Consider the following 26017-nt stretch of genomic DNA (forward strand, 5'->3'; position numbering starts at 1 on the left):
TCAAGTATCACACAAATCCCAGATAAGATTTCCATATAAAACTATCCGTTTTATCTTTGAACTTTCAGCACAGCAAATCTCCATTTTTTTCTATTGATTTATGAGAAAAGGTTGTCTGTCTTCCAGATCTTGTGTTAGAACTAAATTATTTTTAACCACCAGCTACTTAGTCCACAGGTATACAAAGATCATATTGATTCAGTATTATGCTATAAAATATTTTGGATTTTTTTAAAACTCTGCTGAATTATGTACACTAGTTTGTGTTTTGCTGGAACGGTGTTGGAAGGAAGTTTGAGTTATTTAAGCAGTATGGACAGGTTAGAGACATCAGTCCTGAGTAGCATATCCAGCTCTCTGACATGCTCTTGTGGCTTTGCATTTGAGAAAAGGCCTTAAGGAGTATTCTCCATCTCAGATACCCACTTGTTAGTATTGACCAGCTCTGAAGTAGCACAAGGAAGTGCTCTACCACAAGTGCTGTGACTTAAACTGTCTTTCTAGGGAGCAGTTGGTGCAGTTCTTGGTATTTTATGGCTTTTAAGCTTCAACATTTGGATGTAGAAGGAGCCTGGCTTGCACTATATGAGCTTGTTTCCAGGTTTGGACATAGGGAGGCTGTGCTGCCCCGCAGGTGTATTAGGTCCAACTCTAAAGGAGACCATTAGATCACGCAGTCTGCCTCACATTCACTCTGGGGGGTTCTTGCCCCTGCCCCTCAGAGAAAAGCACACCAACCAACCCTGAATCTAACAGGTGCATCCTGACACTTCTCTTTGCTTTGCTTTTCAAATCAGCGTCAGGGCACATCTCAGGCTGCCAACGTCTCTGAATACAATGCCACAGCGCTTATGGAACTCCTGCGCGAGAAGGAAGAAAGGATTCTTGCTCTGGAAGCTGACATGACCAAGTGGGAACAGAAATACCTGGAGGAGAGTGTGATGAGACAATTCGCTTTAGATGCAGCTGCAACTGTGGCTGCTCAGAGGTAAATTAAACTATTCATAGTACAGGGATTATTTTCTTTTTCCTGTTGAATGTCATATTTTCCACAAAACAGTGTTGTCATATCACCCTCCCAGAATACCTCTGCTTGTGGTCTGCACATCTTCTCAAACCTCTGCATACAAGTGGAGCTTGGCTGTTTTGCCTGGGAGCTGTGTGACTTAACTATAAGAAATTTTTTGCAAGGGAATGTTCCCCAACATGCAAGAGCCATATTCCAGGCTGGAGTTCTCCTAAGCCATTCCTAGAAGCTATTGCTTCAAAAATAGATGTGTGAGGAGCGTTGTTGGGGTTTTTTTTTTTCTTTTTTTTTTCTCTTTTCAAACAGGAGTCAGTCCTTGCTGAAGTCATGTGGGATGGGGTGAGTTTGGTGATTCACATCGTTCGCCCTGAATGGCTTGCTTGTTCTCCAGAATGTTTTTGCAAATTACTTTGTGGTATTGTCCTCCACATGGTTACTAACCAGAAGCATCTACTAGGAAATTCTGCTCAAAACATTCTGCTGTGTGTGGAGAGTAGTTCTTGTGGGAGTGGGAAGGGAAGGGTGTCTGAAATTGGGTAACAAGCTCACATTCCAATGCAGCTGTATAGAAGCAGTTATTATGGTTATAAATAGGCCCAAGTCTTCAGCTCGCTTGTAAACAAGCACTGCTATTGGAGAGCAACTCTTTAACTTCAGGTAGTGCTTACATGTAATTTCATTGATCACTAGTTTCAGTTTCTTAACAGCAGATTTTATTTTAGATTGTTTCACAGACAAGATTCAAATGGGGATGTTATCGCAGCTGGCTTCCTAGCACATAAGATCATACTGAAATTACAGGGGCAAAGTTGCAGATCTGCTGTGTTAGCAGTTAAAGACTTACCTTGCTCCCCAAGCATGCTGTTATTTTGGGGTATTGATGCTTCTTGTGAACTGTTTTCTGCCTCCCCAGTGATTGTTTAAAGGCTTTTGATACCGCTTGGCCCTCGAGGCTATGTTATATTTTCAGCATGCACTGATAAATAGAGGTCTGGTCTATTGTTTATCATGGGGTGAGAGGGGATGTGTTAGGCCTGTTCGGGTTTTGTTAAATGAACAAAGAATGCTTTCCAGTCAGGAAAGAGCAAACCTACTTTTCCGTTTCCTTCTAGCTCCTTCTCCCTTAAAATAAACTGTTCCATCAGTACCGCTGCCAGTTTACATGCAGTTTATTATAGCCTTCTCAAAAACAGGCTGTAAGGGATTTCACTAATTTCAACGGTAACCTCATCTACACTGTGCACAAATTTGCTTTCCTTTCTCTTTGGTGGTGAAAAATAGCATCCCTTAGGAAGATGGGGTTGCAGGAAGGATGCTTTACAGCACAGGCAGGAATCTAGGTCACGTTAGGGTTCTTTGATGAGTGACCTTCCTATGCCCTTCAGACTCATTTGTTGCTGTTCCTGGTCTGAACTTTTGCAGGGTTAAATGTACATTTATCAGTCAGTTCTTAGGGCTGCTGGGTCTAAGAGAGTAAGTTTCTAATTACAATGAGTTGCAGCTATTGGTAACTCCAACTGTTTTTTTAATTAATACTATGTTAACACATAGCTATGTCAGTAACATGCTCTTAAGCATTAGGAATCATACAGTGGTATAAAGCATAGCACAGTATCTTCATTCTGACTGTACAGCAACAAGTAGGATGACATGTTTTGGTTAATGGAATGAACAGCCATTACAGTGTTCACGTCAGGCACTTATTGATCTTAAACTGTTTTCAGCCCACTCTTAAGTTTTTTGGATCAAGTTGCTTAGAAATGCTGAAGAAACTTTAATGCGTAGTTCCCTTCGATACTCAGATACCCACTTCTTGGAAGAGAAGGGAAAAAATCTTGCTTCTGAAGCAAAGTTTGTACTTTTTCAGATGAAGAGAAGTGACTAACATTTTATATTATCTTTTCCCATCTCTCCCCTTGGATTTGCCCCATCCATCTGTTTAAGTTAGCACAGTGCATCAGTTAGATCATAGACTGGCCTGAGATAGACAGCAAGTTGACTGTTAGTATTATTTGCATATACTTTCATTACGCCTGGGAGTGGGATTTTCAAAAGACTCTGAGCCAGCTAGGAGGAAAACAGCATGCTTAGCTTGCCCTTCATCTGCTCTTCTGCTTGTTCCCAGGGACACAACAGTGATCAGCCACTCACCTAACCCTAGCTATGACACCTCGCTGGAAGCTCGCATTCAGAAGGAGGAGGAAGAGATCCTGCTTGCCAACAGGAGGTGTCTGGACATGGAAGGAAGGTAAAATGCAGTTTGCCCTATTTGACTACTTTAGGACAAGGATTTTAAATGAATTATTCAGGTGGATGCCTCAGAACCAGAAATTCACGTGTCTTCACCAGTCACAACAACGTAGAATGCCAGACATTTGTTTGACCAAGGAAGTAACTGCACAGCAATGCAAAACCTGTATTTCAATTTAGTGCCTAGCTTATTCCCCTCTTTTCAGGCCGTCTTCATCAGACCCCAAGTTCCAGTCACTTCTTTATTGTTTCACAGAGTTGTTTTTCCCCAGGGGAAATCGCAGGGATTTTTTGCTGCGGACTCCCCAGACTTTGTGAATATTCTTTTGTTGTTGTTTTTTTGGCCTCGTGTCCCACCCATAACTCTCAGCTTTGCTTCAGAGCATCTTCCTTGCCTGTTTAGAGCAGCTTCCAGTAGCCAAAGGTGAGGGGGTGTCTCAGTGAAGTTTTGTATGTAGATACAGGGGAGGCCTCATACATGATGCCATGGAGTGTCAGAGAGCAGCCAGTACTCCATGCCTACCTGAATGCCCAGGGGAGTTCTAGTCACAGCTGTGGGGTGCTGAGGCCTCAGTCCAAAGTGACGGAAGTTGAAGCACGTTGTTGTCCTTTGTCCTTTTCAAAAAGGATCAAGACTCTGCATGCTCAGATCATTGAGAAGGACGCCATGATCAAAGTCCTGCAGCAGCGCTCCCGGAAGGAGCCTGGTAAGACGGACCAGCTCTCCTCCATGAGGCCTGCCAAGTCACTGATGTCAATCTCAAATGCTGGCTCGGGCTTGCTGTCCCACTCATCCACGCTGAGCAGCACTCCCATCCTGGAAGAGAAGAGGGAGGACAAGAGCTGGAAAGGCAGCCTAGGTAATTTTTAAATAATGGTGGTGATTAAGATACGCCAGTCTCTGCCTATAGGGGAGGCAGGAACAGCAGAAAGTAGATATCTGACAGACAGATTGACTGGCTTAGCATGCAGGAAAACTGCCTGCAAGCAGAATGGAACACACTTGCAGCAGCTGCTTGCTTTAATCATTTTTGGGGAAGCAGTGATATCCAAGCTCAGTCATGAAAATTGTTCAGCTTTAATTCCCACTTGGTTTGGTACCTGATAAAAGCAGTATTTGAGATCTGGTTTTCAGAGTTCCCAGGCACTTGCTTTCAGCTGGGCTGTTACAGCTGTCTGAGGGTGTAAAGTCTCCTTCAGCCAGCAGAGATACAGATCAGGATTGCCATCCTGTAGAGCTGTGCCTGCACTAACATGACTTCTGTCTGGAATGGCTCGGCACTATTGTTTGGAGAAAGGAAATTGTATCAAAGGGAATCTTAGATGATGTTTTTCTTTCTCTAAAGAAGTTGGACCCATGAGTCTTCCCTGAGTTTCTGATAAGTAAATGAGAATCTCTTGCAGCTGATTTCAGGGTGTGCAGATTTATCCATCTGCAACTGAGCAACTGCTCAGAGTCAGGGAAGTAGGATGATAGTGCCAGCTCACTAATCTTTGCATGCAGCAACATGAGAACACTGGTACTCTCCAGGTACTTCAGCACCAAGTGGTGAAAGGAGCTATGGAAAGGTAAATGAGAGCTGACAGCTGAAGTGCAAATCCTAGAGCAAGTAGTACAGAGAGGGGCAGAACTGATTCCAGTCAGTGTTTTGGGATTGTGAAATTTCCTTCCCTTTTTCCACAAAGGTGTTCTGCTGGGAACAGAGTATCGCTCCGAATCCATTCCCTCCACGCCCTCTCCTGTCCTTCCTTCCACCCCGTTGCTGTCAGCCCACTCTAAAACAGGCAGCCGGGACTGCAGCACCCAGACTGACCGAGGGAACGAGCAAAGCAAAGCTGCACCTTCCCCTGCAGCTCCCACACCAGGACGACTCCCCAGTGCCAGCCTGCCCTATAGTGCTGAGAAAACAGGTAAGGAAGCTCAGCTGCTCTCCCAGAAGGGCCCTTGCCACTGGCTTACTAGCAGTTCTGCTCCATGGGCAGGCTCTGCTGTCCCTTCTTCTGTTCAGGAAAGCTGGGTTTTACTTGTTGTGGGTTTCAGAGGCAAGACTGGCCCTGTTCTGAGAAATGTCAAACACTCTGAAGAAAAAAATAATGCCTTCAGAGTGGTTCAATAAGCATGGACACACTGGGTAGAGAGATACAGCATGATTTAAGAGATGGAGCAGGTATATATGCAAGTCACCTCTGAAGAAAGTTGAGAGTGGTCCGTGGGCTTTAAATAGCATATGAAAATGAGCTGTAGAAACTGGCCATCATGTTTTATTGGGTTTTCAGAGCAAAGTGGCCTCAGTTAAGGGGGAGACAGAAGAAGGAAGGGTAACTGCCATGACAGAACTGTCTCATTATTTCACTGTCCCACTGCAGGACCAACTTCAGCAGTGGTGCAAGTCGATCACACTGACAGTGACTATCGCAGAAGCTGAATTTGCTTCCCACAGAGCTCTGAGCTGGCAAGAGCTGCTCGTTTTCCAGTCCACTCTGCCAAATCAATGCAGATTACACAACTTTGCCTCTTCTACTTGCAGACACATTACAATTATGTTGTTCTTTATGGAAGAGTGAATTTGGCTGGTTTGCTGTACGTTTTACATTGAGGGAATCAGGGGAACAGGTTTTGTTTGTGGTGAAAGTGTACACTGGCTGCATTAGTTCAAGTGAAGTTTCTCCCATTTTACATGCTGTTGTGTATCCATGAGAGATACTGAGAGGGAATTTCAGAAAATATCTTAAATATTTGAAGAATTGCGGGTTTTATACTAACTGCTGTCCTTTGGCCAATGACAGAATATGGCTTATAATGTTAACCTCACTTTTCTGATCCTGTGCTCACAGTTCATCTGTGATTGAAGTTACAGCTGTGATCGTTTCTCTTGTTTTCCCTCATCACATAGATGGGCCACTCTTCCACTCCAGCACTCTCGAAAGAAAAGCCCCTGTTCAGTCCATGGGGCAGGACCTCCCCGATGGAGAGATGGTAGAATACCTCATCTGAAAGCCCGTACCGGATCTGAGCTTGGGATTCAATAGCAAGAAGTTTTTTTTAAAGACAATTTTATTGGGAAAAAATTGTAGTACCTGAGTAATAAAAGAACACTCAGCCGTTTGCTCTTGTATATTATGTCTCAAAAGTATGGACAGGTTAATTTATAATTTGTTCTAAATTATAAAAAAAAAAAGAAAAAAAAAATCCACAGTGCTTGTTATTTGAAAGTATCCCCCTTATTTGTTGAGTACTGGATCTGGTAATGTCTGGATAAAAGTCAAGAACTGAGGTGCACTACATCTTGTATTTCATATCAGTATTTTTAAAGTCTTGTCTCTCAAGCAGAAGCACCAACTCACAGCTGTTGGTGGTTTGTCCAATGTGAACACAGTAAGAGGGGCAGAATGGCCTTGTAGTGATGGAGCCAGGGGCTTAGTTGGGAGCATCACTTGATGGTTTCAGGATGCAGGTGTTCCCAAGCTGAGAAGCTTTCATAAACCTGAGCTATGATGAAGGGAGTTTTATCTTTTCACTCTGAGTAAGAATTGTTATTTCTCATCCATAGCCTGGAAAGACTTCAATTTTCAGTACGGTAACTTGTTGTTTTCCAGACTGTATTATGTCTTAAAAGAAAAAGACTCCGGTGATTAAATGTAACATTTCACATTTTCAGTTGCATCGAAAAAAATTGCTGTAGTCTTATCCGTAAGTACTTGTTCAATAATTTATACCGTGGATAGTAAGTAATATATTGCATTCATGTTTTACATAAATTAAGCAAGGACATTTTGCTGACCCAGTCCTGATCTGTTAGGTCAGATTTCTGCCATTGTAATTTCATTGGCGTTAGTGGAACTTCCCCCAGTTTACAGTAGTACAGGTGGCAAGCCCTGTTGCTTTCCAGTGTTATGACTTAACCTACTGTGTCCTTAGCAGGCTTCTCTATCCTTCCCATGCCCTCCTTTATACATCCTGGGTTCTGGGAGATAATAGATTCTTTTTTACGTAGCAAAGCCTCTGAGGTAGAGGTTTAAACAAGAGCTGTGTGTAAAGTTTCAGGTGGCAAATTCTGTCCTTCCAAAATACTTTTTCTTTAACTAACTGGAGAAGGCAGCTTGAATAAAGACCCAGAGGCATTATAGAAGGAAGTTACACATCCTAATTGTCAGGTTCTCAGATCCCTGGGGACTAGCAAGAACGCAGCAGTGCTTTGGTTGCAGATGCTGTAAGGAAATACTAAGACCAGTAGACTTAAATGTTTGAGTATTTTTGTTAGTGTCTTTGCGTTCAAACAGTTCAATATTAATTTCTATTAAAATCTTTTTTTACTTGAATGTTAAGATGTTTGATTAGCCAGTAGTCACAGGTCAGCAACCTGGGTAGCCTCTGCTTTCTGGGCAATGTTAGACTAGCCAGATTTTTATTTCAGATCATTTCACTTCAGAAAAAGAAAAAAAAAAAAAAAGGAAAATCAGCAATTAATCATGCAACAGCTAGTGAATGTCCTCAATTCCTACTTAGCTGACACTACTGATGAGGTGTCCAGTTGAAATGGCCTTACCATTTGACAGGTGTAATGTGAATGTTACCATGGAGGGGTGGGAGCTGAAGGGAAGTGCCTTCTCCCTGCTGCACAGGTAACGTAGCAGTGCCTAACGATGAGCCCTGAGTTGGGTTCTGTTTGTCTTCCAGCGGTAGTCACTTGGAAAAGCAAGGCAAACAGTTCCCATCGCTTCTAGCAAATCTCCTGCTTGTTAGTATCCCTCAGCCTATACTCTGAGCCCACAGAAGGCACAGGTGGCAAAATACACATGATGTACAATATTTAGGTGAAATCTAAGTGGCCTGGCGTTACCAGGGGCCTCTCTAGCAGGCTGCCCAGTCTCCCTTCCATCTTTGCCACGTGATGTGCTTCAGAGCTGCACTTCAAGGCTTGCACTGTCTCTGCCTAATGGCTCTACACTGCTCTGCAGCGTACAGTAGACCTTCCCTAACTGTATTCTAATAATCAGTTTGATTTAGTTTTCCACCCCTTTCTAGACAAACTACTCACAGCCTCTTTGCTCTCCTTCTTTACGTTTAATTTCTCTTAATTTCATCCCATGATATGAAGTAGTGCCCACTCTGATGATTTTGAGTGATTTCTCTTCCTCCTCTGCTGGAAATGCAGGAGAAGCTTTTCTCGTTAGGCCACTATGTTCATCTTTCTATCATTCCAGCATCATTTTCTGTATTATATTTTGTGGTTTGGGCTTAGGCTGAACAGAAAGGGAGATGGGATGCCACTGGGGTGTCTGTGAGAGGAGAGGAAAAGATGCTGGAGCGCTTTTCTGTTCTTTTAAAGTCAGGAAAAATGATATTCCATTTTTACAAGTGCTTCTTAGCAGTGAGAAAGAAGTTCTGCAGGTGCAGGGCTCTGGATAAACAGTTGTAGCTTACCTGATCCACGTCGATTCCACAATGTCTAGGAACGTTTTGCTCATTTACAGATACTATGTGTTTTATAAGACTGTTTTTCCACAGTCGTTGTTGGCTGTTTGGCTGGGCAAGGTAAAATAGTTTGTTTGTTCTCTGTCACTCAGTGTTTTCAAACTGAACTCCACCTCATCCTATTTTTACGAACAAAAAATAGGACGTAAGAGCCTTCTGTGAGTGAAGGACAGGCTCTGCACAGTGACTGTCTCCTCTGGACATGGCAGCCAGGCAGTCTGACAGTCCAAGCCATCAGGAGTGCAGTGATCCATGCCAATGGCAGTCAGTTTGGAAGCAGATGATGCATTTTCACATTCCTTCAGCCGGGTTCTTTACCCTGCTTTAAGGTTTTGATTTCTCCCAAAAAAACAAAACCCCCAAAACTTTTAACGGGGAAGTTCGAGGTCATCTTCCCGTGCTGACAAACGCAGCCATCAGGAATGTAGTCCTCCCCTCGAGCTTCCTCAGAGCCACCCTCATGTGAATGTAATAGCGCTGCTTTCTCCGAGGAAGATGTGTACTATAGTCCTCAGTCTCCCTGTACAGATTTTTACTTTGTTTTTAAAGAGAAACCGCTTTAAGGAGACAAACTGCACACCTGGTTCCTTTTCCTTCGGTAGAGCTTGTTTCTAGTAGGACGTGATTTTTAACACAGGGATTGCAATGACTTTCTTTGCAAACCAAAATTCTAGACTAAGAGTTTTTCTTAAACTCGGATCTTAGAAACAGAATTGTAGCTTTTATAAAAAAATAAAAAGCCACATATTCTTCTTTGTAGAACAAAACAAGAAAATCAAACGTAGTTACTTTCCCTCTTTCCTTTCCCTACTTACAGAATGGCCGAACTCACAAGTCCTTTCCTCAGGCAGTTCCTTTGAGATGTGATGCTCAGGGCCAGGCTGGGGCTGGGGGGCTTTTCTTCCCAGCTGGCCTGTTCTCCTTTGTTAACTCTGAGCATCTCCTGCCTGGCAGCTCCCGGTCTACAGCCATCACTGAGGTCTGGGGGACCCCTGGGGATCTGAGCTGCTCCCCAGGAGGCTGCAGGGGGTGGCTGAGGTAAGCAAATGCTGGCAGGGAGCTAAAATTCAATGTGCTCTGTGCCTCTGCAGGCATGTTAGTTGCAATTGGAAGAGTGCGAGGCCATAGCATTAGCATTGCTTTGGTTTTGAGGCTGCCTGAGAGAAGGGAACTTGCGAGGCTTTAGGCCAGAATCATTTCCAAGGATACCTCCTGCTCCATGAGCCTGCGCTGAGCGTGCTGACCGCATCCGTGAGCCAGGACAGCACAGGAACCACTGCTGGTACACATGCCGCGAGTCCTGATAACTGTGGCTGAAGGATGTGCTGTTCCATTGCTTACAGAATGGTGGCCCCATGAACAGGGGCAGTGGGGACGGCAAAGCCCCGGGGTGCTCGGGCATCCCCTGCCTCTGGGGCTGGCACGGCTGGGGCTGGGGTGGGGGCTGTGGGGCGGGCTTCTCTTCCATGTATTTGTATAGGAACTGTTTTTTAAAGGCTAGCATTCTTATGTCTAGAAAGTTAAAAAAAAGACATTGTAAAATGTAATTGTACTGTATTTATGAAGAAAATACATTTCTTTTCAAAAAGACCTTACTCTAAGTTTGTTTTAGAGTCTGACTTCCAACAGCACCGTCTTTGAGGCTTTCAGAAGATTAAGGCTAGGAAGGAAAAAGCGAGTTTCAGTATGTATGAAGATACTTTATAATGTCTGTCAGTATGTTTGCAGCTAGCTATAAAAGTATCCTGTGTGTTTTTAACAAACAGACCCTGCGTTCTCCATTTTTTTTCCCATTGATCAGCCTGTTTTATGATTAATTTCGTAGATATGAAGACCTTATTGATCATGAACCAAACATAATCACCTCATGTAGTTCTCGCTGCCTCATGGCATCCGTCTTCATGTTTTCACCCGATAGGAGATTTTGCAAGATAATGTGTTCATTCCAGTCTCTTCCCTCAGCTGTCAGTGATCTCTCTCTGAGCAGGCTGCAGCTGCACACAGAGCTGCAGACTTCCCTCATTTCATCATCAGACCAACAGCGCTGCTTACAGCAGCCTGCAGCTGCAGAGCCTCTGCCCATCATCTCTCCTTTGGCTGCTGCAGTGCTTTTCAGAAGCCCGCGTCCAACCTCATGTGAGCAGCCTGAAGTTGTGGATGTTCTCCATGACCAGACCAAGCATCTCCAGCAGACCAACACATTTTCTGTTCAGGTATTGGTCCTTTGATGTTGGGTGTTTTTTTTTGTTCTTTTTGTTTTGACATCCAAAAACACAACAAAAGCCCAGTGCAGCTACAGAAACTTGCTAATAGCCAGGTTATTTAGCAAACCAACTGCAGCCCATCTGCAAATGGGTGTGAGCGGAGTGTTTGGACATCTCACAACCAGCACCCTGGTAGCAGCCCAGCTGGGAGGAAGCTGCTGCCAAACAGCCCGCAGTGAGCCTGGCTGGACTCGGCTCTGTGCAGCATTGGTTTGGGTTTCCACATCCCCCTGTCTCCATAGGGAACGTGCTGACTGGGCCTCCTGGACATCACCATCCATCAGAGGCTGTTGCAGGTATGTCTTTCAGGTGCATCACAGATGCATCTCCCTCAGCATGCCAAGGCTTGGGGCCTAGAAGAGAAAAAGATTGAAAGGTTAACCTCTGTAGGAGCAGGTTTTTTGCCTTCCCTTCCTGCTCCCCAAGAAAAACAAAGTGGGTACATGTAATGTAGTTTGAAACACTGCTCCAGATTTTGCAAGAAAGAGTAAAATGTGATGGCAGCAAATGACTGGCCTTGCAAAGGCTCCTTCGGGGTGATGGTTAGATCTAGGGAAGTGATTGAAGGAGATAATCTCCACTTTGTGTGTTAGAGGAAAACTTGTGAGGGAAACCTCCACTGATCCTTTGCCAAGAGAAGTACAAGCCTCTGAAGTGCAAGGTTTGCATGGATGTGTACATGCAACACGTTCAGCAGGACGCCGGAGCCTGTCGGATGCAGGGTGTGTGGTGATGGGGTGATGGCTCACACAGACCAATTGTTAAACACCAAATTGTTCCGGGAATGTCACCTCTTGGGGAAAAAAAGCTGCTTCCTGGGCCTGCCCTGCCAGTGCCATCCCCAGGGCAGGGACAGCCCGGCTCCAAAAAACAGAGCAAACAGAAGGACTGCGGATTGCATAACGAGAAACAGTTTTCTCCCTTAATGTTCTGCAATTACTTTGAGGTCAGCGGAATTATTAGTATTATTAATCACTGTATTTCCAGAGAACTAAAGTTAATAGTACCATAATTGGGGCGTGCCATATGGCGGTAATTGTTCTCAGGGTAACGTTAAACATTTCACTGCCGCTTTTTTCCCCATACATGTGTGTGGGGTTGGCCTTTGTTTTAAGGAGGCCGCAGCCATCCCCCAGCGCCCAGAGCAAATAAACCCCTAACAAAGCATCTCAGAGCTCGCTTCAACCTCCTGCCTCTTTTCCTTTTGTGTAGAAGCCGCTGGGGAAAGAAAGCGATGTTTATCTTACAGACACAGGGCTGGGCTGAAATCACCCGTATTTTTTTAATTATGGGAGATGTGAAGCCCAAAAACAAACACACCGACAGAGCAAAGAGCTCCGGCATCAGAGCGGCCGGATGCCGCCAGGTGGCGCTCGGCTACAGAGCAGGGACGGAGCGGTGGAGGTGGTGGGCCCTTGTCCTGCGGGGCTCTGTTTGCAGCTCTGTTTGTTTGCAGCTCTGTTTGCAGCCCAGCAGGTGCAGGACTGGGTTTCTCTGGTGCACAAGAGGTTTTCCCTGAAGCTGGAGGTTCATTCAGCATCAAGGCGAGAGGAATGACCAGTAACACAGTAAGTGCTGTCTCCTTTGACAGCACTTATTGCATTCATCTCCATGTTGCTGTCGCTTCTCTCACTTGAAGGCAGACATCCCCTTGCCCAGCGTGCAGACTCACCCGGCTCTCAGTGTGCTGCTGCTGGTGTGTGATGATTGCTGCTAATTACATCTTTCACAGCAGCCAGATGCCAAGACACCGGCCCTGGCCACCACTCGCTGCTTGCCCTGCTGCCCGCAGCTGCTGGCAGGGATGCTCCCCTTGGCAAACAGAGGCTGACAACTATAAGCAGAGCTGGCTGGAAACCACAACGCTTCTGGAGGAGAGAGATGGGCTATTGCAAATGCATCGAGGCTTTTGCTGAGCACTGCAGGTACAGGGAATATCCCTGAACGCCCTCCTTCCTACTGAGCTGGTATTTGGGTGTAGGGGTACAGTGTGGCTCCTATGCTTGGGTTTGGTGTCTTGGTATCCCCTGCCCGCACACTGCTCTGCTATGCACGGCCTCTCTCCACATTAATTGTTGTACACAGAAGGGTGAGACATAAATTGCAGCCCAGTGCGTTTTAATTGCATGTTCTTAATACATAGGCCTCATTGCTAATTATCCCCGTTCTCCCAAGCAGCTTAAAATTCAGAAGCCCTGAACTGTGGCTTCCAAGGAGCGAGGCTGCCAAGGCAGGAGCGTGAGCCCCTTCGTGCCACAAAGAAACAGCTGAAATATGGCTGTAAATGTGAAAATAGCCGCTTCTTACCCAGCTTCAACCTGCTCAGAGGCTGATGCCCTCCTATGGGATGTGGCAGGGAAAGAAGCAGAAGTCTTCACTGTGAGGTGCTCTGTAGGACGACCTGCCACCTCTGCTTGGTGTGCGTGAATTAGGGAACAAAGCCAGAGAACCGTCTGTAAAAATAACGGCGGGTGTTAATTGCACGTGGCAGCAGCTCTGCACGCTGCTGCTGAAACCTCAGGTGAACCTGGAGCTGAGCAGATAATGCACCATCGCTGCACGGCTTGCTGGAGACTATGGCTTTTTTGCTCTTAACGTAGTTCTTAAAGAGGTATTCCACCATTTCCCTGGTTTACCTGGATTTCCTCCATGTGGGGTGCGAGGGTTTGAAATAAAAGCAATTGCTTCCTTTGTTACTAGTTAAGGAGGGTTAATTAACTTATAATGTTAGCAGCCTTTCCTTTGGAGCGTGTGGCAGCCCATCAAGTAGCAGAGGGCAGCTAAGGCACCTTCTTACCCACAGCAGCGGCCCCGGGGCCCCAGCAATGCCTTGTGACAACTATATACGTGAGCACAATTTGCTCTGCTCTATATCCCTACCCTGTAATCTAGGGAAAGCGACATTTTGCACTGCACAATGTGGTTCAGCTTTCTCTCCGACGATGTCTCCTCTGCCAATAGATTTTTTCGCGGCGGCATATGGCAGGCAATGCTACATCTGCTCCCATTTCCCAAAGATACGGTACCCTTTGTTGAATTGTTACAAATGCTATCAGTCTAAATACTCCAGCAGGCTGCTATGGCAACAAAACCAGAACTCACTTTCTTGCTCTCCCTTTTTTTGTATGTGTGTTTAACCCTGGAACACAAGGGAGAGGGACGCTGGGCTTCCGTGCTGATAAGTGGCATTTTTGTTTCTCCTGAACACATGAAAATGAGCCTGGGTCGGTGAGTGAGGGATAGAGCCCGTCTTTGCTGTGAGCTGCTGGTGGTGCTGATGCTGCTCTCTGTCATCCCATAACCCATAGAGCGTCTGGCCATTGCTAACTCCAGCACCACCAAGGCAGCATCCCATCTCACACATGCCACATACAGGCAAAGGCATGAGCATGAGTGTATGAGCCCCCAGGGTGTTTCAGAAAGTCACTGCATGGATGCAAGTGCATAAAAAGATGGTTATCAAGCTCAAGACACCTGTGTATGTATGTATGTATATATGTACACATACACAAGATAGACATGTTTTCTCACTAGGATGAGTGCCAGGCTCCCCTCTACTAACTCACCCTTTTCTGTCCCAGGGTACAAAATGGATGGTGCAGGAGGACATGGCCTGCTCAGAAGGGATGGCAATTAATTGCTTTTGCAATCCAGAAGTAGCCTTCCTTGAAGGGTAAGCTGCATCTAATCTCCAGTCTTCTTCCATCCAAACAGGCACACATGTAGTCTGGCCTGGCTTGTGGTCTGGCAATGCTAAAGAACCATCCTGGAGTTCACTGTCTGGGCTGTTGTGGACAGGATGCCATGCTAAAAGTGGCATCTTCACAGATGCCGTCAGTCTGCATTCAGCCTTTGCACAAAGTTATGGGAAGGTTCTGGCTGAGTCCTTTCCTGGTGGTAAAGCAGATAGGCCGTGATGAGCAGCGGTGCGGTACGTGCGATAACCCTGCAGCCCGCTGTGCCTGCATGCACCAGCTTCTCTGCAGAATAAAGATCTGCTTGTAGATAACGCAGAGAGTTTATAAAGCAGCATAGCTGATAACCTGCTACGTTACTGCCTTACCAGCCCTCCTGCCAGCCTGGAAATAGCCCAAATACATGACAATTGCTCAAGGAAATAACACAGAAATATGGCTGCAGGATTGCTCCAGAAATTGCTAATGTCTTTTTAAAAGCTGTTTGGTGGTTCTGACCGATGTGGCAATGTGGGTCACCTGCATTACTGAACATAACGATGTGTGTTTGCCTGCTTGAGCAGGTAGGAGTTTGCTGGTGCTGTCTGTGGTTTGTGTGCATGGAAGTTATAGCCTGGATGGACTGGCCCTAATTTTATGTCCATCTTAGCAGATTATTTCAATCAGTTCCTCTCCCATTTCTAGGCAGCAACCAACATTATTTAATCTTGGCTTCTCCTCAAGCTGTGCCTTGATTTGGAGCGAAGCAACCCCAAAGGTGCCATGGTAATGCCCCACCAAAGGGAGCACCTCCCACCCCTTACCAGATATGTATCTTAAGGAAATAAATGCCTCTTTCAGATGAATTCCAGAGCTGTGGTACCTTCTGGATCAAAGGAAGGATGAGGAAGTAATAGCCAGAGTCAATCCTCAGCACAGGGAACAAAGCAGCATTTTGTCTGTGCTGCAGTTATGAGTAAGAACGTTGATACAATTACCTGCAGCGCAGAACAGAATAGGAGGAGGCAGCGAGTGTAATGAGACCTGAGGCAAGGAAGAAAATCTAGTTGTGAAGGATGAGGCTTCAGGGGATGCAGGGTTTGCTGATAATAATAATAATAAAAACAACAACAAAACTTGTTCATAGCTGGGAACACAGCCTGGATCTGTTCAAACCCACCTGTGGGGGAACAGCTGAGGAAAGGGACTGAGGTTCAGGTCTCTGTAACTCCTTACTCCATCCCACATGCTTCTGCCCGTATGTAAATGTGAAACCAAAGTCTTGGGTGATGGTGTTTCCTGACCCAGATTAAATGGTAACCTCAGAGAAAACACCGTCATGCTCCATGACATTGTTCTTCATTGTTGCTTCCCAAGAGCAAACTTGGGAATACCATTAATATAAAAGTCCAGGACATCTGTCAGCATATTTCATGTCTTTCTGACTCATTTGCAGGTTGGAAATCATTTCTACTGTCAATATATATTTGAGTTGCACTTGTAGAAGTGTGGAAAGTGTCTCCTCGTCTATCGGTGTCAGATTCTCTGCTGGAGATCTGCACCAATGCAAAGATTATTTAACTTAGAAGAAAGAAAGTAAATTATATTCATCACACCCCACAGGCAGTTACTTTTAAAGAAATTAAGGTACCGGTAGCTGTAATTTAGAGTCTCTCACATGCACAATAAAAAGCAGTGAAAAATAAGAGGTGCTTTGCTCGATGCCTGGAGAAAAGGCACTGTGAATTATTCAGGGTGGCTTGTCTCACCGCCAGCGTGCACCGAGTGCCTCCATCATACCTCAGCTATTAGTAAGGTTGTGGGGGGAGCAGTGGTGGCTCTGAGTACCCCCAGAGCTGCCCCCATGGTGTATAAGTGCAGCGCTGACTGTTGCAGCAGGGATGGAGCATCTGAGCTGGGCACCATGGGACACTGTCTGCAAGGACGTGTCCTCCAGCATCCCTCTAAGCCCGTCCCTGTGCCAGCCCAACCATGCCAGTTGTTCAGAAGAAGTTAATAAGTATTCTCCACCTGATGAAATCCATTTCATCGTCTTGAGAAGGGAAGGTGGCAGTGGGCCCATCTCTTCTCCAGGCATTTTTCAGGCAATATATGGTTGTTGTAAAACCAGGTTTTATGATCCTCCCTTGGTGAAATAATGAAATCACATCCCCGACGTCCTGTGTACCAGGCGCTGTAATTCAAAGGTGAAACGAGCTTGTGTTTGCAGAACAGAGCAGGACAGGAGGCAGATTTGTTTAGAGTCTAGGGATTTCTTTTTGCTATTGCACTTTATCATGTAGATTCTTGTTCTGCATTCAGCACTAATTCATGTTATTTGAGAATTTATAAGATAAAACCAGTGAGCTACATACGGGATGAGTGTTCCATGTGTGTGCAGATTTGCTCAGCTGAATCTGTTTTATCCGCTTTTGAGTGCTTCTTTTTCCTATTTTCCAAAGTTTTAAATCGCGTTTTTATTAGAGTGTTTAGAGTTTAAGGAGATAAAACTCATGTGAATGATGCTTTGTGCGGATCTCTGGCATTTAAGAAGCTAAAGCAGCGTATCTGAGCTGGCTTAGCTCTTACGGCTCTTAAAGGCAGCACCTTGCCTGGCTGGGCTGCAGTTAATTCACTAATGAGCTGTGGATGGGGTGCACTCACCATTTCACTCACCCTCCCTGCACCATCAGAGACTTCTGCCTCTTGAATTTCACTCTGGTAGCTTGCAAAAAGCTTCCCAGAATAGGGTTTGCTCTTGCTTTCCATGTGAGGTTTTTCTGCTGCTTTAACAGTATCTGCCACAAGATGTGTCAGCTCCTATTGCGTTGGGAATTGCTATATATTAATAACACAATATGGATTTCCTGCATCTTCATCTGTACAGAGAAGCTGCAGCTCAGTGGTGGCAAAATAATTTTAAAGAAAAACAAACAAAACAAAAAAAATAGAAAACCAACATGCATGAGAAATACAGTAAATGCAGGGGCTACAAACAGATTGTTATAGTGTGTATTATTTAACTACATGAAACAGATTACTGCAGAAAACTGTACCTTCCTAATTGAGGATGTTCAGGCAATTCCTGTAGCCAGACAGAGACACAACTGAGACCCAGGAAGGGTGGCTGTGTTTAGGCAGCTCAACCAAATGGGGACAGACGTGACCCTTGGGGACAGAAAGGAGATGAGGAGTGGCTATATGGGTATTCAGCCACTCTTGGCTTCATAGGTCTTTGTCCATGCTAGAGGAACACGTATACAGGCACCTTGAGGGCCATAAAATCTGCTTAAAGACACAGTTTGGCCAAGACCGTAAGCTTGTGAGATGTCCCTTCCCGCTCGCTGCAGCACTTAAGCCACTTTGGAGATGTATTTAATTTTATGTACGGCCATAAATCTAGCAGATGAGGAGATGGGATCCGTGTTCATATAGCCAACTACTTACTTAAATGCTTAAATACTCAGAAGCTTGAATGGGTACAACCGATGCTAAAGTTGTCCCTCCACCTGTACCAATATAAAACACGGCAAGTTCACTCTTCCTTTTGCACCTGGAATCTCACCTTCAGGATCTTGTACTCAGATCCCATCAGGGATGTACCTCAACAGGTGCCACACTGGCTGCACAACAGTCTGGTCTGTAGAATAAATAGGGGATTTACTTTCTCCCCTATAGATCCTCTGAATTTCCATGCTTCCTGCTCATTCACAGTGTAGTGTTTTGAAGACAGGAGAGGAAAAAGTGATGGATGGATGTGGTTGCAGAGGACAAACATCAGGCTGGGAAGTCTGGATAGATACTGAAAGCTCATCCAGTTTTCAGCCAACTGTAACTTCATTTTGTGGCAGACAGATTGTTAGAGGATGAGAAAGGAAAAAAATAACCCAAACCATTTTCTGGAGTAGATTTTAGGGGGGATTTCTCACATTGCATGGAAACTCCTGAGTATGATACAGGTTATTTTATGTGGTCACCTACGTCTCTAACTGTGAAAGAGATTGTTTCCCATAGTAAACATGTATAGCACAATGGCTAAGTCCTATTAATCCTTATTTAATCTGCTAACCATATTGTCAAATCTTATTCCAACACTGACAGCGTTGGCGTTTGTGGAGCCTTATTTATCACCGTGCCAGATGAACTAAAGGAAAAGCTGAAGAGCTTCAGGAGGATGATCCTGGTTCGAGGGCCCTGATGGTAAGGAGCAGAAAGAAATAGTTCAGGAATGAGGCTTCATAACTTCATTCCCAAAAAGTCCTGGGGAGAAGGAGATTGACAGGTCCCACATCCCTCATCCCCTGTGTGCTGGCTGAAGAGCTCATCGTGTTCTTCCAGTGGTACAACTTTTGCTCCCTGCCCCTGGAAATCAGTGATGCCCTCACACGCTGTGCTGTCAGGTAATTAACAAATATGCTTCCCCAGGCCAGACACAGTGCTAGGTCTACTCCTCTGAATCCATATTGTCTTAATCAAAATGCAATGATACAGCATTTATCCTCCCCTTGTTTATTATTTTGGAGTTGTCTTTAAGCATATATCTCATTTAGGGCAAACCAAGTCATAGCTAGATTACATTACAGCAAGGAAATCGGATTATTTTAAGTAGATAATATAAAACATGTCTATGGAAACTCCATGATAATTGCATTATCTTTGGTACATTGTGAGAGAATTATCTGTATTGTATTAGGTGGGGGAAGCATGCCAAAATGCTATTTAAAATGTGAGTGGATTATGATGACGAGTCAGTCATTGGTCACAAATAAATTAAAAGGCAGAATATGTTTACGTTCATCATTTTTAGCTTTCATTTTGTCCCTCCCACTCCTGTAGCCATAGCAAGCAATCATATGCTGACAGCTGAAACACAGAGTGAAGTACCTGTGGTTGTGTGTGCCATAAGGCAGCCCCCAGACTCAGAATCACAGAATCATCACAAGATGTTTGAGGCTGGAAGGGACTTCTGGATCCATCCTCTGCTCAACCAAGGCACCCAGAGCAGAGTGTCCTGACCCTTGTCCAGAACCTTTCAAAGATCCCCAGGGAGACTCCACAGTGTCTCTGAGCAGCTTGTGCCAGGGCTCTATCAATCACCTGCACAGCAGAGAAGTGCTACCAGTCTACCAGGACTCCTAGGTCTTTTTCTACAACTTGCCTTCACTCCTATCTGTCTATAAAACCTCTGGTTCGACTACAGTGAGCACAGAAAGCAAGCACAAGCAAAGACCACTTGTAGCCAGTGGTTCTGTTTTCATGCAACATTATATTTTCCATCCTAATTTGTCCAGTCTGGACTGAATGACAGTGACAAAATCTGTAATGACTTTTTTATCTGCTGACAACTGGCTGGGAATAACAGGCGGCTGTCAGCAGCGCTGTGGTGTGTCGGGAGCTGGAGCCCAACCAAGCATCATCAGCGGGATCAGAGATAATTTATATGACAGGCTACTAATGGGCCTAAATATGACAACAAAAATGAGTTTCTAACCTGCCCAAGAGCTTGGAAACTGAAGAACCTGCTTAGACTCTCAGTCTGGGGGAACCGTGCTGCCCTTAGCTCCCCAGCTCATCATTGCTGAAGATTCAGAAGAAAATTGAATGAATTAATGAATCACCAGCAATTTGGCTGACACAGCCAAGAGTCAGGCTCTGGTGCTGGCAGCCCAGCTCCCTCATCTGTTGCCATCTCTGCCGAGTCTCACCACGAAGCCCTGGGCAACTGACCTCCCTTTTCTCCTGAAGGTGGATTAAAGTGATTTCCTCTTTAAGAAAGCCTCATTTAAATACAAAGTGATATTGTTGTTACTGTGGGAGACTACACATTGCAGTAACGCTGGGGAGTGAACGTCTTACCCAGATCTTGCAGATATTCTCTTGTTCAAACTGCACAGTGTTTTTGCCTTCACATTGTTTCCTTCTCTGTCATAATGGCTGAATTCCTCAGAAAAGATGCCTCAAATACAAAGCCTTGTTCTAGGTTTTAACAACCGTCTGAAGCAGCACAGAGTGACTGGAGACTGGTGTCATTCAGGAATATTGGTAATAATCACTGACTGAATTCAGGTAGCGCTGGGGCTGTCAGCTCACTTAGGATGTTGCTCCCATTTCACTGCTGAATGTTGTAACCTCTCTGAATGTGTCTGCCTTCAGGTTGCCATCCTAATGCCTGTGGTCACAGGGGCCTCCTGTGCCAGGGCACTGGGTAGGTATTTATGGACTATAACTCAGTTAATATTGATGCAACAGCATCGTACCAGCCAAGAAACCCACAGGAGCAGAGGAAACTGCTGCTCCCACGGTGCCTCCCACCAGCAGCTCACACATGCCAGCGCCACTGCTGAGTTTATGACATTCATGTCTAGCCACTGCTTAAGCCTCAAAATAACAGCTAAAACCCAGCACTAGCGACTTGAAAGCTGTTCTGTTATCAGTAGACCTGGCTGCCTGCTGGGAAAGTACTTGGAACTATTTACTCTTAAAATGTCTCTTGGGAGTTGATTCCTGTTCCAGTGTGGCTCCAGAGAGCTTATGAGCAGGGGGGGCTGAAGGCTGAGCAAAGAACCTTCCCCTGCATCTGAAATGATGCAAAGAAATGCAGATTTCTCTGTCTGGCAGTATGTGCACCCTCCTTCTGTGGCTCAAATGCTCTAGAGTCCTCCAGCATCAGCAAGGCAACAGGGCATCCTAGTGGCCCCAGCAGCACGGTCCTGGCAGGGCAGCACCACTGGGTGAAGGGCAGATCTGTGAGTCTTCAGTTTTCTTAACAAGGATGGGGGACAGTGCTCATGTGCAATTATTTTAATGCAGTGTGGCGTAAACTATGGTGTAACTACCAAAAGGGACTGGCTTCTTCTCATCTGATTCCTTGCTGTAGTATCATCTGGATCCAGGAGAGTTCTGGAGGTGAAATTGTTCATCATAAAGCGTAAATGAGAAAGATTATTGGTGAATCTCATCTGAATGCATCTAGTAACTTTGGCTTGGAGGAAAGGGAGATGGGGAATCTAATTTTTTTGAAGAAGGTCGAAACCTTGAAGATTAACAAAATTACATTATTCTACAGCCTCGGCTTGTACCAGGAGAGGATTAGACTGGATGGGAGGAAGAATTTGTTCACAGAAAAGGTGGTAAAGCTTTGGGCCAGGCTGAATGCTGACATGGTATAGTCCTCATCTCAAACTGTTTCTGGGATGTGGTTTAGTGATGGGACATGGTAGGTCAGGATCTGGGTCTGGAAGGCCCCATCCAACCCAGATTATTTGATTCCACAGAAAACCGACCTTAGTTTTCAGAAAGACCAGAGAAACGACATCAGCTTTGCTCTTTAGAACAGTGGAAATACCTCAGGCCACTCTGTTCTTCGTCCTCTAAAGCTCCATGCAGCTCTTGGCTCTCTCTCCTCACCCCCTTTATCACCACGGTTGTGTGCCAGGAGCCCCTGGGGGCCCCTGAGGGCCAGGACAAGCCCCAGACATCAAAGCAGCTCAGCAAGCTGCTCCCTTGTCCCTTCAAGGTGTCCGTGCTGCCACTGGGACTTTGCTGAGAGACAGCTAGCAGGCACAATTAAACCGGGCTTCCCAAGAAATCCTTGCAAGTGCTGCCCAGGGTTGCTCCCAGGACTCACACATTAATTATTCACTTTTCTGGGCTTTCAGCTGGCCTGTTACAAAAGGAGGCAGAATTAAAAGCACATTCTCCTCACAGAACCTCAGTTCTGGCCCTTTTTGTGCCGATCATTCTGGGCAGCCGTCCCTCAGAGCTGCAGAGGCCTGGATGGGCCCTGCCACTGGGGCACCTGTCAGCAATGGAGGCACATGGGGAAGTGCGGGCTGTGCCTGGTGTAAATAAATAACACTGCTCTATGAGCTGCGAAAATAAGATATTCATCGAATGCCTCAATATCTGTATATCAAATATCTATTTTCTAATCCAATGTAGAAATTGTTCCTCTAAAACTCTGGTTTCCAATAGGAACATGTCATTCCTGGTAAATGAGGATAAAGTCCATTATTTTCCTTTAGCTGTACATGTGGTGTAAAACATTAAAAGCACTTTCAAAATGCTATCGATTTCTCCATAAAAGTGACAATTCCAACAAATGACACCTTCAGAATATACGATGGATCATTACAGCCTTTTCCGGGTACTGACCCTGTTGGAGATATCTGCTGCCAGAACGCTTAGAAAACATTATCAAGCCAATATTTCCCCCTGCAAATATGCTGCAGGCCAGGGATATGCATTTGCTGAGCCAGAAAGGAGCTGGCAGAAGCACCACAGAGTGATAGAAGCACCACAGCGTTATCTGGTGCAGCAAGTGGTGGTCTGAGGCACCTTCTCCACTCATGCCTCTGCACTTGCACTACACTCAGATATCCTTGGGGATGAGACTGTGGAGCCATCCCTTTCCACCACCCTTTCCTCCTTATACTGTTTTACTGCAATTCCTTGGGCTGCAGCTGGAATCATCCATAAAGAGCAGGTGGGCTGGGAGAGCACAGATAAAGGATGTGCTTTATATTCAGCTTTTGAGGAAGAGCAATAGTTCTGTGCATTTCAAAGGATGTCTACCAAGAAGCTGGGCTGTACACAAGTTTAATTAATTTGAAAAATGGGCTTTTGCTTTTCTGTGTTATTATTCTTTTAATATCATTCTGCCGTTTCCCAGTTAAATACATGTCAAGAGATGTAGCTATTTGCTTGGAGCAAAAAACCCATTTCCTTTCCTGTTTCTGTTCTTGTTCTCTATGCAATATTGAGACTGTAAGAACATCACAAATGTACAACTCTGCCACAGTGTTTAGTCTCTACATGAAAATAGACCTAAGCACATATGCCTGTATAGGTATGCATACTAGTAGATATATATATATATCTACATGCATGTGCATGCAATGTTCTGACATCAGAACTGGATTGGGTTTTTTGCCACAGGCACCTTGAGGACCCTCTGGAGCTTCTAGGGGGACATGTCCCAGTTTCTGTACATGGAAGTCAGCATTCTCCAAGCAGACGGGGTAAGAAGCCACAAACAACTAAAGACATTTTTCTTTTACATAGACTCTTTTTTTTTTTTTTTTCTTTTTTTTTTTTTTTACAGCAAACTGCACAAGTAGGACTCACATCAGACAGAGAAGCGTGCTGCTACCAGGACCCGAGCCAGGCCTCTGGACACTTATAAGCTTCAGTCCCCCTTCTGACAGTCCATATGTTCACTAGCATGCATCCTCTGTAGAGGAGCTGCACCTTGGAAGTTCAGGGAGAACGTGATGTGTGGGTATGAGACAACACTTCTTTGTGGGCAGCATACAGATTTGTTTTCTCCTCCTCTACCACCTGAACTGCATAGAAACCTTCCACCTGGTTAGAGATCAGGAAAATTCCACACTGGCAGATTATCCACCAGCATTGCTGGCTCAATCCATGTGGCCCAGCAGCGGGACTGACACAGAGAGGATAAATGCTTTGGCAGGGCTCTGCAGGACCCTGTGGCTTGCCCAGGTTATCCCAGGACAGGGACCACTTGTCAGCAGTTGTTGGATGTGTTCTCTGAGGCAGAGGGACAACAAGAAGCACTGGAAGCAAATGCTGAGCTCCTCCCTGGCTGAAGTAGCCCCACCAGGGCAGAGCTGCTGCTGCTTCTCTGCTGCTGTCCAGGACCCCAGAATGGGAGCACTGCAATTAGTGACCAGAATTAATTCATTCTTGATTCAGTCTTTAATTTCAATGATTTCCAAGGGGAATCTTACTGAGACATAAGACTTGAAAGTAAAGCACAATGCAGGAAAACAAATACACGTTCAGTACAACTAATGAAGCAGACAACTTCCTCCTGCACAGATTGTATTACATACAGGAAATTATTTCATCTTTAACTCTGGGGGAGTGTGTTATAACTACTGTTATACTGCCCAACACAATGCACATCCCTCCAAACACCACCCAGCCTGGCAGGTTGCTGTGTGCTCTTCACAGCCTGCTCACCCACAGCTGGGAGTGCCACAGTGACCACAGGTGGAAGGGTGAGGAATGCAAACCTGGAAGCTCAAACAGATCAGTTCATTCTCTTTAATAGCTTATTTACTGCCATGAGGAATCCATGACTCTCCTTTTGCCAGAGCTCCCTGGAAAGCATCATCTGAGAGATGGAAGATGCACTAAGAATTGGGTGTAGTGAATGAGTGAAAAAAAAATGTCTCAAAGTCTTAGCCTTACTTTGGGACAGAAGTCTTTGCAGCTACTTTCAGGCTTTGAAAAAGAGAACGGAGGTGTCTGGGGGATATTTAAAGCCCTGGAAGCCTCCAGTTGTGTTTTCAACTTGAATTGGTTTTGTACCACATGAAGTATGAGTCTGGGCTGCTAGGGAAGGCTGGTGCTGTGCTGCAGAAGAGCCTCATCGCTGTGTTATTCCTCACACTCATCTTTCAGTCAAGTGACTGCAGAGTCAGACCCCACAGAGAGTACATCTGCAGAGAAAATGGCTATAGCAGCATCTTTATGAAAGCTCTCTGCATGGATTGATGCAAATGGAGGGAAATCGTCTTGGTGAGGAGGGAGATGGAGGGGTAGGCTCTCCCTGAGGCTCACCAGCAGCAGGATTTCAACTGCTCCCTGCACAGCTGTTTTTCATAACATTATTTTCACTTGGTTGGTGGAAGTAGTTGTGCTGCACACATGAGAAGTGATTGCTGGGGCTGTGAGTCCAGCTGATGCATCACTGCCAGTCCTACGACAGATCTGTGTGCTCTCCATCTTAAGTCTAGGACTGCAGACCACCTGGGACTGCGGAAAACAGACCAGCCACTGTGTGCATGTGAACATAATGCAATTTCTAATTATACATCTGATGCTTTAAAAAGGCTGTGACAAACAGAACATGGGGCCTTTGCTTTGCAAAGATCCAGCTTGCACAAGTCTCATCTCATCCAGGTGGGTCCCACAGATGCTCACACAGGAACAGAGTGAACACTGCAAGCAAGTTTGTCAGGACCTATTGAACCAGAGTGAGGCTGAAAGTGCCATCATAGCAGCTGTGACACAGTGGATCGCTTCCACTGGTGCAGATTTTTTACGAGCTTGGCATACAGATTCTTGCTGGCACAAATACATAGCTAATGGTAGGACTGTGTTGAAAAATAGTATTGTAGCTGAGAATTTGCTCTATCAAGCAGTGTTATTGTGCTCTCTATAGCTGTTGTAGTTTCTATGGAAATAAGTAAGAGGCATTACTTTTGGAGCGACCTGTGCATGTATTTTAGAGGCCTCAAGGGATTGATTTTTGCAACACTGACACCTGAGGCTTCTGAAGGCTGTTTGTTTTGAC

The 26017-nt window shown here is 45.3% G+C and overlaps 1 protein-coding gene and 1 long non-coding RNA gene across 9 annotated transcripts in view; both read left to right on the top strand.

Moving 5' to 3' along the window:
* AMOT (angiomotin) overlaps nt 1-7734 on the top strand; it is a 55436-nt gene extending 47702 nt beyond the window's left edge. For all 8 annotated transcript variants that reach the window (XM_015860443.3, XM_015860448.3, XM_015860445.3 and 5 more), the window contains 5 exons: nt 798-988; nt 3153-3275; nt 3905-4137; nt 4964-5188; nt 6172-7734. In XM_015860443.3, the coding sequence (XP_015715929.2) occupies nt 798-988; nt 3153-3275; nt 3905-4137; nt 4964-5188; nt 6172-6272 (873 nt within the window). In that variant the 3' untranslated portion in view covers nt 6273-7734. The remainder of the gene's footprint in view (nt 1-797; nt 989-3152; nt 3276-3904; nt 4138-4963; nt 5189-6171) is intronic.
* A 3237-nt stretch (nt 7735-10971) lies between these two features.
* On the top strand, nt 10972-24554 carry LOC146760979 (uncharacterized). The gene is made up of 3 exons (XR_014945678.1): nt 10972-14690; nt 18793-18891; nt 23795-24554. It is a non-coding gene; the product is annotated as an uncharacterized LOC146760979 (long non-coding RNA).
* The last annotated feature ends 1463 nt before the right edge of the window (nt 24555-26017 follow it).

The sequence above is a fragment of the Coturnix japonica genome, chromosome 4, assembly GCF_054131305.1.
Source record: "Coturnix japonica strain WE chromosome 4, WE-NBRP24, whole genome shotgun sequence".
Classification (NCBI taxonomy): domain Eukaryota; kingdom Metazoa; phylum Chordata; class Aves; order Galliformes; family Phasianidae; genus Coturnix; species Coturnix japonica.